At 38.6% G+C, this 12716-nt stretch overlaps 1 protein-coding gene across 1 annotated transcript in view; it reads left to right on the top strand.

Moving 5' to 3' along the window:
- KLHL1 (kelch like family member 1) overlaps positions 1-12716 on the top strand; it is a gene marked incomplete at its 5' end in the record, with an annotated part of 135141 nt that overhangs the window by 70541 nt on the left and 51884 nt on the right. Inside the window, one exon of the mRNA XM_081326408.1 lies at positions 3512-3724. Within this exon, the coding sequence (XP_081182534.1) occupies positions 3512-3724 (213 nt within the window). The remainder of the gene's footprint in view (positions 1-3511; positions 3725-12716) is intronic.

Here is a 12716-nt window from a genome sequence, read left to right on the forward strand (position 1 = left end):
TTGATGCAAAGGGTGGACCCTTGAATTTCAAACTAAGCAAAATAATTCAGAGTCAACTTTTGAAGAGGCTGTGTTATTCTGATGAGACAGTCAATAGTGAGATGAAATATATCAAGTGGCAATAGAACTTGAATGGGACATTTTAAAGGATTGAGTGGGACATTTCAAATGCCCTTGCAAAAAAAAAAAGGACAGTACAGAGGAAAGAGAGCTGTGGATTTCATGACTAACTCCATTTGGGTCAATCTGGTCTGTATATAGAATTGAGGAGTCCTTGATACTCTCTCTGAGCTTGGTTGTCTTCTTGCAGACATTTCATTACCCAGACTAGGTACTCTAATGATGTTATCTAGTTTGGGTAATGAAACATCTGAAAGAAAACAACCAGTCTCAAAGAGAGCACCAAGGGCCACTCGTTTCAACCCTGAGCTACAAAAATTCTCATTGGTTGTATACAGCATTTTCTTAAATTTTCCTTAAAAAGTAACACATTGAATGAAATTAGTAACGAAGCCCTCTTTAGGGTGGGCACTATAATTTGAGCTAGGGACACTAACGTCATAAATGTTGCTCCCAATAAAGACATTTATAGACAGTTGGAATGTCTGATTGCCTTTCTATGTCCCATAATTATTTTTATTTATTTATTTATTTTAATTCCATTTATATCCCACCCTTCTCCGAAGACTCAGGGCGGCTTACAAGCTTAGCAGTAGCTTTCATTCTATGTATATGCCTGCTTATTAGGGTTTTCACACACACCCCAAGCGGCATTATTACAAAGTCAGCTTAATTGCCCCCAACAATCTGGGTCCTCATTTTACCTACCTCGGAAGGATGGAAGGCTGAGTCAACCTTGAGCCTGGTGGGACTCAAACCTGCACTAATTGCAGGCAGCTGGTGTTACTTAAGGAGGCATTAGCCCACTGCTCCACCAAGGCTCTTATTAGCAAAGCTTTCTAAGATAACAATGCAGCTTCAAGGTCCATGGAGGTGGTGCAGGTGCAGGAGGGGGAGAAGGAGATGAATTATCCCTAATCAACATTTGAAAGTATTGAGTCATATCTCTGTTTCTGAACTTAAAAGAAAAAGAAAAAACACACACACACACTGGGCCTATAGCAGGAACTTGGAGATAATCTGAAGATATATTGATTGTTCCATTCTACTGTAGGGCTGAGAAATTATTCTGCAACTCAAGTTGAACACCACACTAAAGCTGACAAAATAAAATAATATACTATCTTTCCCCCAGTACTTGAAATTATAGCACACAAGTAAAAGTTGTAGATGTAAAGCCAGCAGGGTCAAAATAAGAATAGTAAAAGCAAAAAAAAGTATAAATCAGGCTGAGTAACAATATAGATTTTGTGACTGTTTGCAATAATAAAAATACAAATATTTTGTTATTTTTATTATTAAATTTGCATCCTATATTATATCCCCTTATAATCAACTAACTTGGTGCCTTCCTAACTAGGCCACATTATGATAATTTTGAATATATTTAAACCTATTTCAACAGTACATCTGCTGTTGGCCATCTGCTGATAGTTCACAAAATCAACTTCTTTTTTTCAGTGCCAAGCATTCAATGATAGAAAGCTTAATAAAAAGGAATCTTGCTTTGCTATGGCTACTACAGTATATTTTCTCAGACTCCAGCCTGTGGTTTTGGATAGTCCATTTACCTGGCAAGAACAAGATGGTTCTTGCCCACTCATCTAATTTTACCAAATCTGGACTGCAGTACTCCAAATAATCACTATATGACAACAAATTAACTCCCTTTTTACAATCCTGTAATCCCTTAATTTGGGGTAGAGTTGGGGCAACTGGATGGAGCTGAGCAATTACTAGCCGGATGCCCTTCCTGATGCCACATGGAGTTAACAGCAGATACCTACCTAGGATTGAACTCTCAACCTTCCGAGTGGGAGGTGAGAGTCTTCACCACTAGGCCACCATGCAGCTCAACACTAGATGACAACAGACACAGAAATATGTCATATAGTGGTCAGCCAGATTTTAATTCATCTTCTTTAATTATGTCTGGGTAATTTCTAATAGGTTGGCTATTTGAAACAAGCAGACAAACAAATCATACACATCTCATTTAACTGTCCTTTAAAAAGGTATTATTCTGTCTATAATTGTGACCTAGTATATGTGCTTAATAGCATTGTGACAGGGAGTAATCACCATTGCTTCATCTAACTCAGTATTAGAATTGTATAATAAAAGGCACACACTGTAATATATGCACCACAGGTTTTCTTTGTTTTAATCATATACAAAAATGACCTTATCCAGCTGTAAGTGCTGAGTCAGCTTCTGTCTATTTAATTGGCATTTTTAAATAATACAGTAGTTTAAAGTGTATTTTCAAGCTGAGCATTGACTATTCTCCCTTTAGGATTGGCACAAAATTATTTAAGCTGGCTTGTTGACTTTGATGTAGCTTTACATAACAGGACTGAGAAGCTATACCCAGATTGGAGGGCAAAAGAAGGAATTGAAAGAAAGAAAGAAAGAAAGAAAGAAAGAAAGAAAGAAAGAAAGAAAGAAAGAAAGAAAGAAAGAAAGAAAGTTGTTTTCTAAACTTTTTCCCCCCAAGTAGTATATTTTTATATGATGTTTGTTTAAGTTCTTTCTGTATACATACCATTAAAAAAGGCAATAAAATAACCAATAGAAGTATTATTTCTATCTGACTTATAGAGAAGGGAAAGATTATATCATAATAGATCAGAAATTCATTGGCTGATTACAGTGGTGGGATTCAAATATGTGAACAACTGGTTCTCTGTGGGGATGCCACTTCAGGAAGTCCATTCTGGGCCTGGGCAATAAAAAATTAACTAACAGTTCTGCCGAAGTGGTGCGAACTGGCCGAATCCCACTACTGGTTGATTTTGTACCATCAAGATGGTATTGATTCCTGGCAACTAAACAATTTCTTTCTGCGTGAAGATCTGTTCATATTCTGCTTTTTCAAATGGTCTTAGATGAAGCATAGGTTGGATAACTTTAGACATCAACAATAGCCATCTACGGTTAACTGTCTGAGTGCAAATAGGTTTCCAAGTGAGCAGAGAAGAAGGCTTCACCTTTGTTCTTCATACATTCAGCTGGGATGCCTCAAGAAGATTTGACTTGAAGGTGAACTCATCTCCTCTGATCAAGAACCATTATAGAGCTGAGTTCCAGATGAGGTTGAGAACAGTAATGTTTGCCATTGAAGAACAGCACATTTCTTAGATTTGCTAATCAAAAAGATGAGGGACAGCAGGTGAGACAATGAGATGCCCTCAAGTTTAAACTTTCATATATTTAGGCAAATACCTACAGAGGAGTCTTATGACATTCTTATCTCTGTTGAGAATCAATGGATTTTCCGGGCTTCTATGTAGAGAAATGTACTATACATTTGTTCTAGATTTGGTCATTTGATGAACAAATTGCTTTGTACACTGTAAAACAGCCTAAGATGACTTGTTTTTCTGCATAGGAGAACATCATGGAGGTGATTAGGAATCAAGAATTTTTACTGTTGCCAGCAGAGGAACTGCACAAACTTCTTGCGAGTGATGATGTGAATGTTCCCGACGAAGAAACCATTTTTCATGCCTTAATGAAGTGGGTCAAATATGACCTGCAAAGGAGATGTAACGACTTGAGTATGTTACTTGCCTACATCCGGCTACCACTTCTTCCGCCACAGGTAAATGTTTAGTTACTTCTGGATATGTCTCTCTGTTTGTGTGTGGATTTCAAAGTATTAAGTACAGTATTTCAAAGTATGTTCATCAACTATTATATATGCATTTTAGGTGGTATGTACAAAATTCCGGAAGAAGAGGGTTGTTGTTTTTTAAGAACTGTAGAATGCAGAGTGTTTGTGCCTTTTCTAGCACACAACCCAGCTCCGGGTTTCTGAAAGTTAAATCTCTGAACAAGAAACATTTTGCAGGATCCAATCAGGGTTGGTCATCCGGACCAGAGGCTTAGTCTTCTGAGCTTTTGGACTTGGGCTGGAGCCCATCCTCAGGAAAGCTCTGTCTAGCAGAGTGTATGTGTTCTGGGCTATTCTATGGGTGTGGTATTTATATAGTGCTTTTGTGGTGCTTTAGTTCTGTTTTGGGGCTGAACATCATGATCTCCTTCTGATTTGGAGGATTAACAATTGAAAAAATTCTGGGTCCTTCCTCCCCACCTCCAATAGGTGGATTGCAATAATAATAATAATAATAATAATAATAATAATAATAATAATAATAATAATAATAATAATAATAATAATAATAATAATAATAATAATAATAATAATAATAATAATAATAATAATAATAATTTGGAAGGGACCTTGGAGGTCATCTAGTCCAACCCCCTGCTCAGGCAGGAAACCCTATACCATTTCAGACAAATGGCTGGCCAGTCTCTTCTTAAAAACTTCCAGTGTTGGAGCATTCACCACTTCTGGAGGCAGGTTGTTCCACTGCTTAATTGTTCTAACTGTCAGGAAGTTTCTCCTTAGTTCTAGGTTGCTTCTCTCCTTGACTAGTTTCCATCCGTTGCTTCTTGTCCTGCTTTCAGGTGCTTTGGAGAATAGCTTGACTCCCTTTTCTTTGTGGCAGCCCCTGAGATATTGGAACACTGCTATTATGTCACCCCTCACCCTTCTCTTCGTTAAACTACACATACCCAATTCCAGCAACCGTTCCCTATATGTTTTAGCCTCCAGTCCCCCAATCATCTTTGTTGCTCTTCTCTGTACTCTTTCTAGAGTCTCAACATCTTTTTTTACATCGTGGTGACCAAAACTGGATGCAGTATTCCAGGTGTGGCCTTACCAAGGCATTGTAAAGTGGTATTAGTACTTCACTTGATCTTGATTCTATCCCTCTGTTAATGCAGCCTAGCACTGTGTTGGCTTCTTTGGCAGCTGCAGCACACTGCTGGCTCATATTTAAGTGATTGTCCACTAGGACTCTGAGATCTCTCTCACAGTTACTACTATTGAGCAAGGTACCACCTATACTATACCTGTGCATTTGGGTTTTCCTGCCTAAATGTAGAACCTTACTTTTTCACAATTGAATTTCATTTTGTTAGATAGTGCCCAGTGTTCGAGTCTGTCCAGATCCTCCTGTATCTTAAGCCTATCTTCTGGAGTATTGGCTATTCCTGCCAGCTTGGTGTCATCTGCAAATTTGATGAGTTCCCCATCTATCCCCTCATCCAAATCATTGATGAAGATGTTGAAGAGCACTGGGCCCAGAACAGTGCCCTGGGGCACCCCACTACGCACTTCCCTCCATGTAGATGCAGTTCCATTGAGGACCACACGCTGAGTACGGCCTGTCAGCCAGCTACGAATCCATCTTGTGGTGATGCTATCTAACACACATTTTTCTATCTTATCAAGTAGTAGGTTGTGATCTACTTTATCAAATTCCTTACTGAAGTCCAAGTAAATTATATCTACAGCATTCCTCTGGTCCACTAGTTTTGTCACTTGGTCAAAGAATGCAATAAGATTTGTCTGGTATGATCTGTTTTTGACAAATCCATGTTGGCTTTTAGTGATAACTTTGTTTGCATCAAGGTGTTCGCTGATTTGTTGTTTGATTATCTTTTCCAGAATCTTCCTAGGTATTGAGGTCAGGCTGATAGGTCTGTAGTTTCCTGGATCTGTTTTTTTCCCCTTTTTTGAAGATGGGAACTACATCAGCTCTCTTCCAGTCCTCTGGTAGTTCCCCAGTGCTCCAGGATCTTTGAAAAATATAGTTCAGTGGTTCTGAGATCACGTCTGCCAGTTCCTTGAGAACCTTGGGGTGTAATCCATCTGGTCCTGGTGATTTGAACTCATCTAGGCTGGACAGGTGTCATTTTATTTTCTCTTCCTGGGAACCTTTTTCATAGACTTTCCATTCAAAATATGATTAATCATGCAAACAAAAAGGTAAAAAAATAGCCTGCATAATGATAAGCTTACCAAATAAATAAATATGCTCATTGATTACCCCTCTTAGCCTATCATCAATAAGTCTATAAGAAAATAAATAAGCATCAGAAAAACTCACTCACTAAAAAGAGAATAATTAAAACACAATATGTCTGTGTTGCTTATATGCAGAAAAAAATATATTATGAAGTCTAGGCTATTTTTCTTTTCAAAACCATTCTAGTTCACACCCACACACTCATCAGAATGGTGGGGGGGAATGTAAGTCATTGCTTTGCCTTGGAACTTCCTAGCTTCCTAATCTTGGTTGATGGATTCTCTGCATCAGACACTAGTGACAGAAAGTCTGCAAATGGTGATGCTGAAAAAAGAGACATTGATCATGGTGTATTCATACAAATATCTGTGAATCGGAGAACTGGAGCTCACTTACAATTGAATCTGGACTTCAGCTTGCTAAGAGCACTTGAAATTAAAATCTGGTTTAAAATTAAGCCAGATTTCTTCTAAAGACTTTATTAAATGTAAGACTACATTTTAGCTTGGTTCAAAATGTTTGCCTTAGAAAAGCCTGTGATGATTTAGACTGGTTTCTCAAGAAGAGTTCAAGGCCTTCTGTGCTCCAATGTTTCTCAGTCTTGCAGCTTAAAGACTTAACTCCCAGAATTCCCCAGCCAGCCTTCCCCAACCCCCAATTCCCCAACAACTTCAGACTACCAAGGTTGAGGAAAAATTGTTCTATTTGTCAGAGAAGTAAAGAACATTCAGCGATATCACAGGCTAGAGCAGATGGTAGGTGCTTCCGTTTCTATCTGACCCAGCTAAGGATTCATTTCATGGGATGCTCACAAATAATCCTTAGCGTTAAAGTTTTGTTTAGTTTTTTTTAAGAGCTATTACATCAATGTATGCTGTTAAGAATTTAAGGCAGGTTTAATCACCATGAATTTAGCCAGGTTTTCCAGGTGGATTGAGGTACCAAGAAGTGTGCTGTGATAAGGAAGCTTCCATTGCGAACAATATTGTTTTTAAATGACTAAGTGCTGTCTTTTACATTATTACGTATATTGGTTACATTTTTCTAAAATATCAACACATTTTAATTATTGCAGGTACTGTATATTCATGTTCTGCTTTCCCCAATGGATATGTTTTGTATGTATCTGTCTTTTTTATTCTATTTATTCAATAAATTTCTAAAATTGCCTGTTTCAGAATTTGTGACTATGGGCAGCCTATATGACTTCATTAATGCAAGCAATTGTATAGGTGTTTTTTTTCCCCCTAAAATATGCTTGTGTTTTGATACGCATATTGAATTAAAAATGTTTACTGAAATCTGAAGCAGCAGCAGGTTTGGCTGTTTATCCCCCCACGATTCTCTGCCTAGCAGTTAGAAAATGTGAGTCAAATCATTTTGCTTGAACTATTTATCATGTGCCAACCAAATGATAGGCATACATACAAGCGATTTAGTGATTTAGGCATACAATTTACTTAGTGATCATTTGAAGTTACAACAGCACTGAACAATGTGAATTATGACCATTTTTTCTCATGACTATTGCAACATCTCTATGGTCACCAGATCAAAATTCAAGTGCTTGGCAACTGGCATGTACCTATGACAGTTGCAGTGTCCAGGGTTCATTTGATCAGCTTCTTTGACCTTCTGACATGCAAGGACAATGGGGTAGCCAAATTCTCTGATGTCCGAAGAATTAAAAGCAGAAAACAATGCAGCTTGAAAATGAAAGGCATGGGACAATAAAAGATAGGCTGGGAGCATCAGCCAGGATCCAGTTTATGGGTGGTTTGGTGAGTTAGTCCAGCTGATACCTGCACACAAGGTCTTCTGGAGAATTGACTATTTCTACACACTGTAGAAGGGGTTCAATGCTAAAAGATGCTGAACTCGTCAGCTGGAAACCCGACAGCTGGGTTTGAGTTCCAAGCACCATGCAATGGGGTGACCTCCCATTATTTGCCCCAACTCCTGCAAATGCAAGTAGATAAATACCATGTTTCCCCCAAAATAAGACCTGGTCTTAATTTTTATTTTGCCTTCAACCGGTCTTATTTTTGGGGTAGGCCTTACCTCACCTCCGGCACTGACAGCCCCATCCAGCTGGTCCACTTCTTCTGGGGCCGAAGTTCTGCAGCTGGATTCGGACCTGCGTTTTGCAGTCAGGTCTTTCCAGAAGGCCTAAGCAGCTGAGTACCAAGCGATGGATTCAATCCATACTGTAGCTTGGTGCTTGGCTGCTGAGGTCTTGCAGAACAAAGCTATGGATTGAATCCATAGCTCATTTCTCGGTGGCAGAAGCCTTCTGGAAAGCCCTGTGACTGAGAAATGCAGGCCTGGCTGCAGAAGAGGCCTCAGAAGAAGAAGTGGGCTGGTGAGGAGAGGCCTGGCTGCAAGGTAAGTGGGTGTGGGACAGGTGGGGAAGCTCCATACCCCCGCCCTAAGCTTGATTTTTAGGTTTGTGCCTTGTCCCAAAACTAGGGTTTATTTTTGGGGTAGGGCTTATATTAGGCCCACCCCCAAAAATCAAGCTAAGGCTTATTTTTGTGTAGACCTGGCTGGGTGAGGAATTCTGGGAGTTGAAGTCCACAAGTCTTAAAAGTTGCCAAGTTTGAAGACCCCTGCCTTAGAGTTAGGCACAAGTGGACAGAAGGTGCTTTCCCCTTTACTTTTACACATACTGGATGCACTTTGTCAGAACCAGGGCAGATTGCAGAGTGCTGCATACAGCCCAGCCCTAATCAGCTCATTACCCTCCTGAGAGCTGCTTTTGATGAGCAAAGTGGAATTAATTTCTTTCCTTTCATTTTTTTGAGGACTCCTGCTTTGTGACTTGGAGTGGCTTCTCCTGATATATTTTGTTTACGAGTAAGACACCAGAATGCAAAACAGATCAGTGGAAATGAAAACCCCAAAGCTGAGCCAGATAAATTATTGTTCTAATTTTAACAGATTTACTCTTATGTGAGATTACATATGTAAAGTGTTACATTTGAAAACCTTATCCGAGATAAAAACCGCTTAAAGCTTTCAGTGGAAAAGTGCCAGGTTTTAATTAAAATAGATTCAGGCAGGGTTTAAGAATAATTACACTGGATTTATTTTACAGCTAGCAAACTAAATCAGAATATTGGTTAAGGTAAGACTGGATCAATTAGGATAGTAAAGGTAATTTGCATTTCTAATGCATGTCTAATCATCGTGCAAAGATTGGCTTGTATGGATCTTTAAACTTGTCTGGAATAGAAGGTCTCATGAGATTGGCTTTATTGTGAATTCAAAAATTCTAAAAGCCTTTTTAAAAATACTATGCTGTCTTGGAAAAACAACAACAACCCAAAAGCAGCAGTTTCACAGTAAATCTGTCGTTGCCTGTGTCCTCTTGGGACAATTCACATCCAACTTCTTAAAAGCAAAATTGATTGGCACTTTAAAAAACAACAACAGAGTTTTAAAATAAGAAATAACCATATGGCAGCATAATTCTGGAAGGAATTTAAAGAACTTCCTTAAATTGAGAGATTAGCGGCGTGCAAACCTATTTCCACAACACAAAGCAAAGGTCATGGGGAGGACTTTGCCGTGTTGGTTGAACTTGTTCTGCAAAGTTCCACCGACTGCATTGGTTGCTGGGAGAACCTTCTGCATTTCAAAGAAAGCGGTGGGGCCATAGGAGGAATAGGTAAGCTAGAACTTGCAAACTGCAAGCTTATATTCACTGGCTTGAGAGTAATTCTAGAAGTTATCTTAACTACATGTGCAGTGCATAAAATTGATTAGTTTGGTTTTAAGGGAATGATCAGTGATGCCAGTTGCTGATCCATTCCATCTTAGTTAGTGGCATAAAGTTATCCCCCAAATACCAAATAAATAAGATTGAATAAAATCCATTAGGTGTCAATAATTCTTCCAAATCTGACTGTCATTTGAAATAATGCCTGAGCCAGATAGAGGGCTGTGAAAATATCTGCAGACTCTTCACATCCTGGACATAAACTGTTTAAACTTCTTCCTTCAAAATGACACTACAGGGCATTGCACACCAAAACAACTAGACACAAGGACTGTGTTTTCTTTTTCTTTTCCCCATGTCATCACTCTGCTAAACAACTAATTCCCACAATGCTGTCAAAACTACCTATTTATTTTTTTAATCTCATTTATATCCTGCCCTTCTCCGAAGACTCAGGGCGGCTTACAATTTAAAGCACAAATCAATGTGCTTAGCAATAGCCTTCATTCTATGTATATGCCTGCTTATTAGGGCTTCCCCCCCCCAGCGGCATTATTACAAAGTCAGCTTATTGCCCCCAACAATCTGGGTCCTCATTTTACCTACCTTGGAAGGATGGAAGGCTGAGTCAACCTTGAGCCTGGTGGGACTCGAACCTGCACTAATTGCAGGCAGCTGGTGTTACTTAAGGAGGCATTAGCCCACTGCTCCACCAAGGCTCTGTATTGGGCTGTATTACTATTATCCTTCTCATCCTTGCTATTCCCTATTCCTTATCTTCTTATGACTATAACTTTGTTGCGTGTATCTTACGATTTATATTAATTGTTTTACGGTATTTAGAATCCTAATATGATTTCTGTTGATTGCTTTATTAGTATCCTATGACTATCACTGAGTGTTTTATCCTATGCTTATTATGATTTTATCACTTGTTGCTTGTATGTACACTGAGAACGTATGCACCGGAGACAAATTCCTTGTGTGTCCAATCACACTTGGCCAATGAAGAATTCTATTACATAGGAGAAGGGCAGAGGATGAGGAAAGGAAGCACCATGTTATGGATTCTTCTTGCTTGAAGCTTTTAAAATAGGGGCACAGCAATCATCTGCCAGAAGTGGACCGTGGATTCTGAAGAAACTCTCAAATCTGTCCAAATTTGAGAATTTGTGATAGGAACACTATTGATGCTTTTGTCCTGAGAGGGAAGCCAAGAAACCTAAACCAATAGATCATCAAATCCAGATTTCTCTAGAGATTCTCAGTCATCCAGGGCATGGTTGTCCCAAAGGTGCTTTTTCAAAAGGCAGTTGGACTAGTGATGGAAGAATTTATATTCACCACCTATCTCCTGTTTACAACAAAGTCCCTACCCAACAGAGAGGGAGAAATATGATACCTCCTATCTCCTGTTTACAACACAGTCCTTTCAGCAGTTCCAAGAAGATTCCACACCCATTTGCACTATTCAGGTGACCCCAAGGGCACAGATAAACCTACAAGTGGCCTCAATGACTCTTGGAGAGAGTCCTTATGACCAGATGACTGCAAAGAATATAAATCTTTCCATCCTCCACCATTTAGTCAGAACTGAAGAATTTTCTTGGATGAGAAGTGAAATGTCTTCCAGGAAAAAAAAAACAAAATCCAGTTGGCTTTTGAAAGAGCACCTTTGGAACTGATTACTCCAGAGTTTCCCCTTGAGACACAAATGACTAGGCTCAATTGATCCTACTTTTAAAAAATCTTTAAAAAAAAACTTATTAAAAGGAAAATAAGGGTAAAATATTACTATACCTGTATATATTGTTATCATTTTATTTATTTTTTACTCCAAAAGATTAAATCACATTCCACTGTTGAATTAGTATTTAGGCTTTCTAAATTGCATCACAATGAATAAGATGATACAGGATATTTTCTTAACAGGATAATTATCTGTTACTAAACTTTAAAATCTGCTAAGAGCCTAGCTATCATTTTTTCAATGGTTTGATGAGACCATTTTCAGGACGACCTCTATTTGGGAGGAAAGTTAAATGAGACAGGATAATTATATTTATGTCTGCCAGTGGGTGAATTTGGTTTAAAGACTTAACAAAACTATTACAGAATGAATTATTTAAATTGGAAATACATGATCAGTGTGAATTGGTGTCATTTTTACTTCTCATGGTTTTAATAATTCGGTATAAAGAGATTGATATACTCTGATATTTCTTTGAACACACACACACACACACACACACACACACACACACACACACACACATATATATATATATATATATATATATATATATATATATATATATATATATATATATATATATATATAAGGGACGCGGTGGCTCAGTGGGTTGGGACGCTGAGCTTGTCGATCAGAAGGTCGGCAGTTTGGCGGGTCGAATCCCGAGTGCCGCGTAGCAGAGTGAGCGCCTGTTACTCGTCCCAGCTTCTGCCAACCTAGCAGTTCAAAAGCACGTAAAAATGCAAGTAGAAAAATAGGGACCACTACGGTGGGAAGGTAACAGCGTTCCGTGCGCCTTTGGCGTCTAGTCATGCCAGCCACATGACCACGGAGACGTCCTCGGACAAGCGCTGGCTCTTCGGCTTTGAAACGGAGATGAGCACCGGCCCCTAGAGTCGGAAACGACTAGCACGCATGTGCGGGGGAACCTTTACCTTACCTTATATATATATATATATATATATATATATATATATATATATATATATATATATATATATATATATATATGCACATATACACATATACATCTTAGTATATATGCATGCATACCTTATGATGGCATTATATAATTATTTCAATAAGTACACTTCAGAAGAGATTCAATGGCCTAAACTGATCACCTATTCTCATCACAATCTCCTGGCTTCAGACTCTGCATATATGGTGAGTTAAGATATGGAGATATACCCTTCACACAATTTGAAAAATCTTTGAAAGGTATAATATCCAGGTT

Source organism: Vipera berus (genome assembly GCF_964194415.1).
Source record: "Vipera berus genome assembly, chromosome: 4".
NCBI lineage: Eukaryota > Metazoa > Chordata > Lepidosauria > Squamata > Viperidae > Vipera > Vipera berus.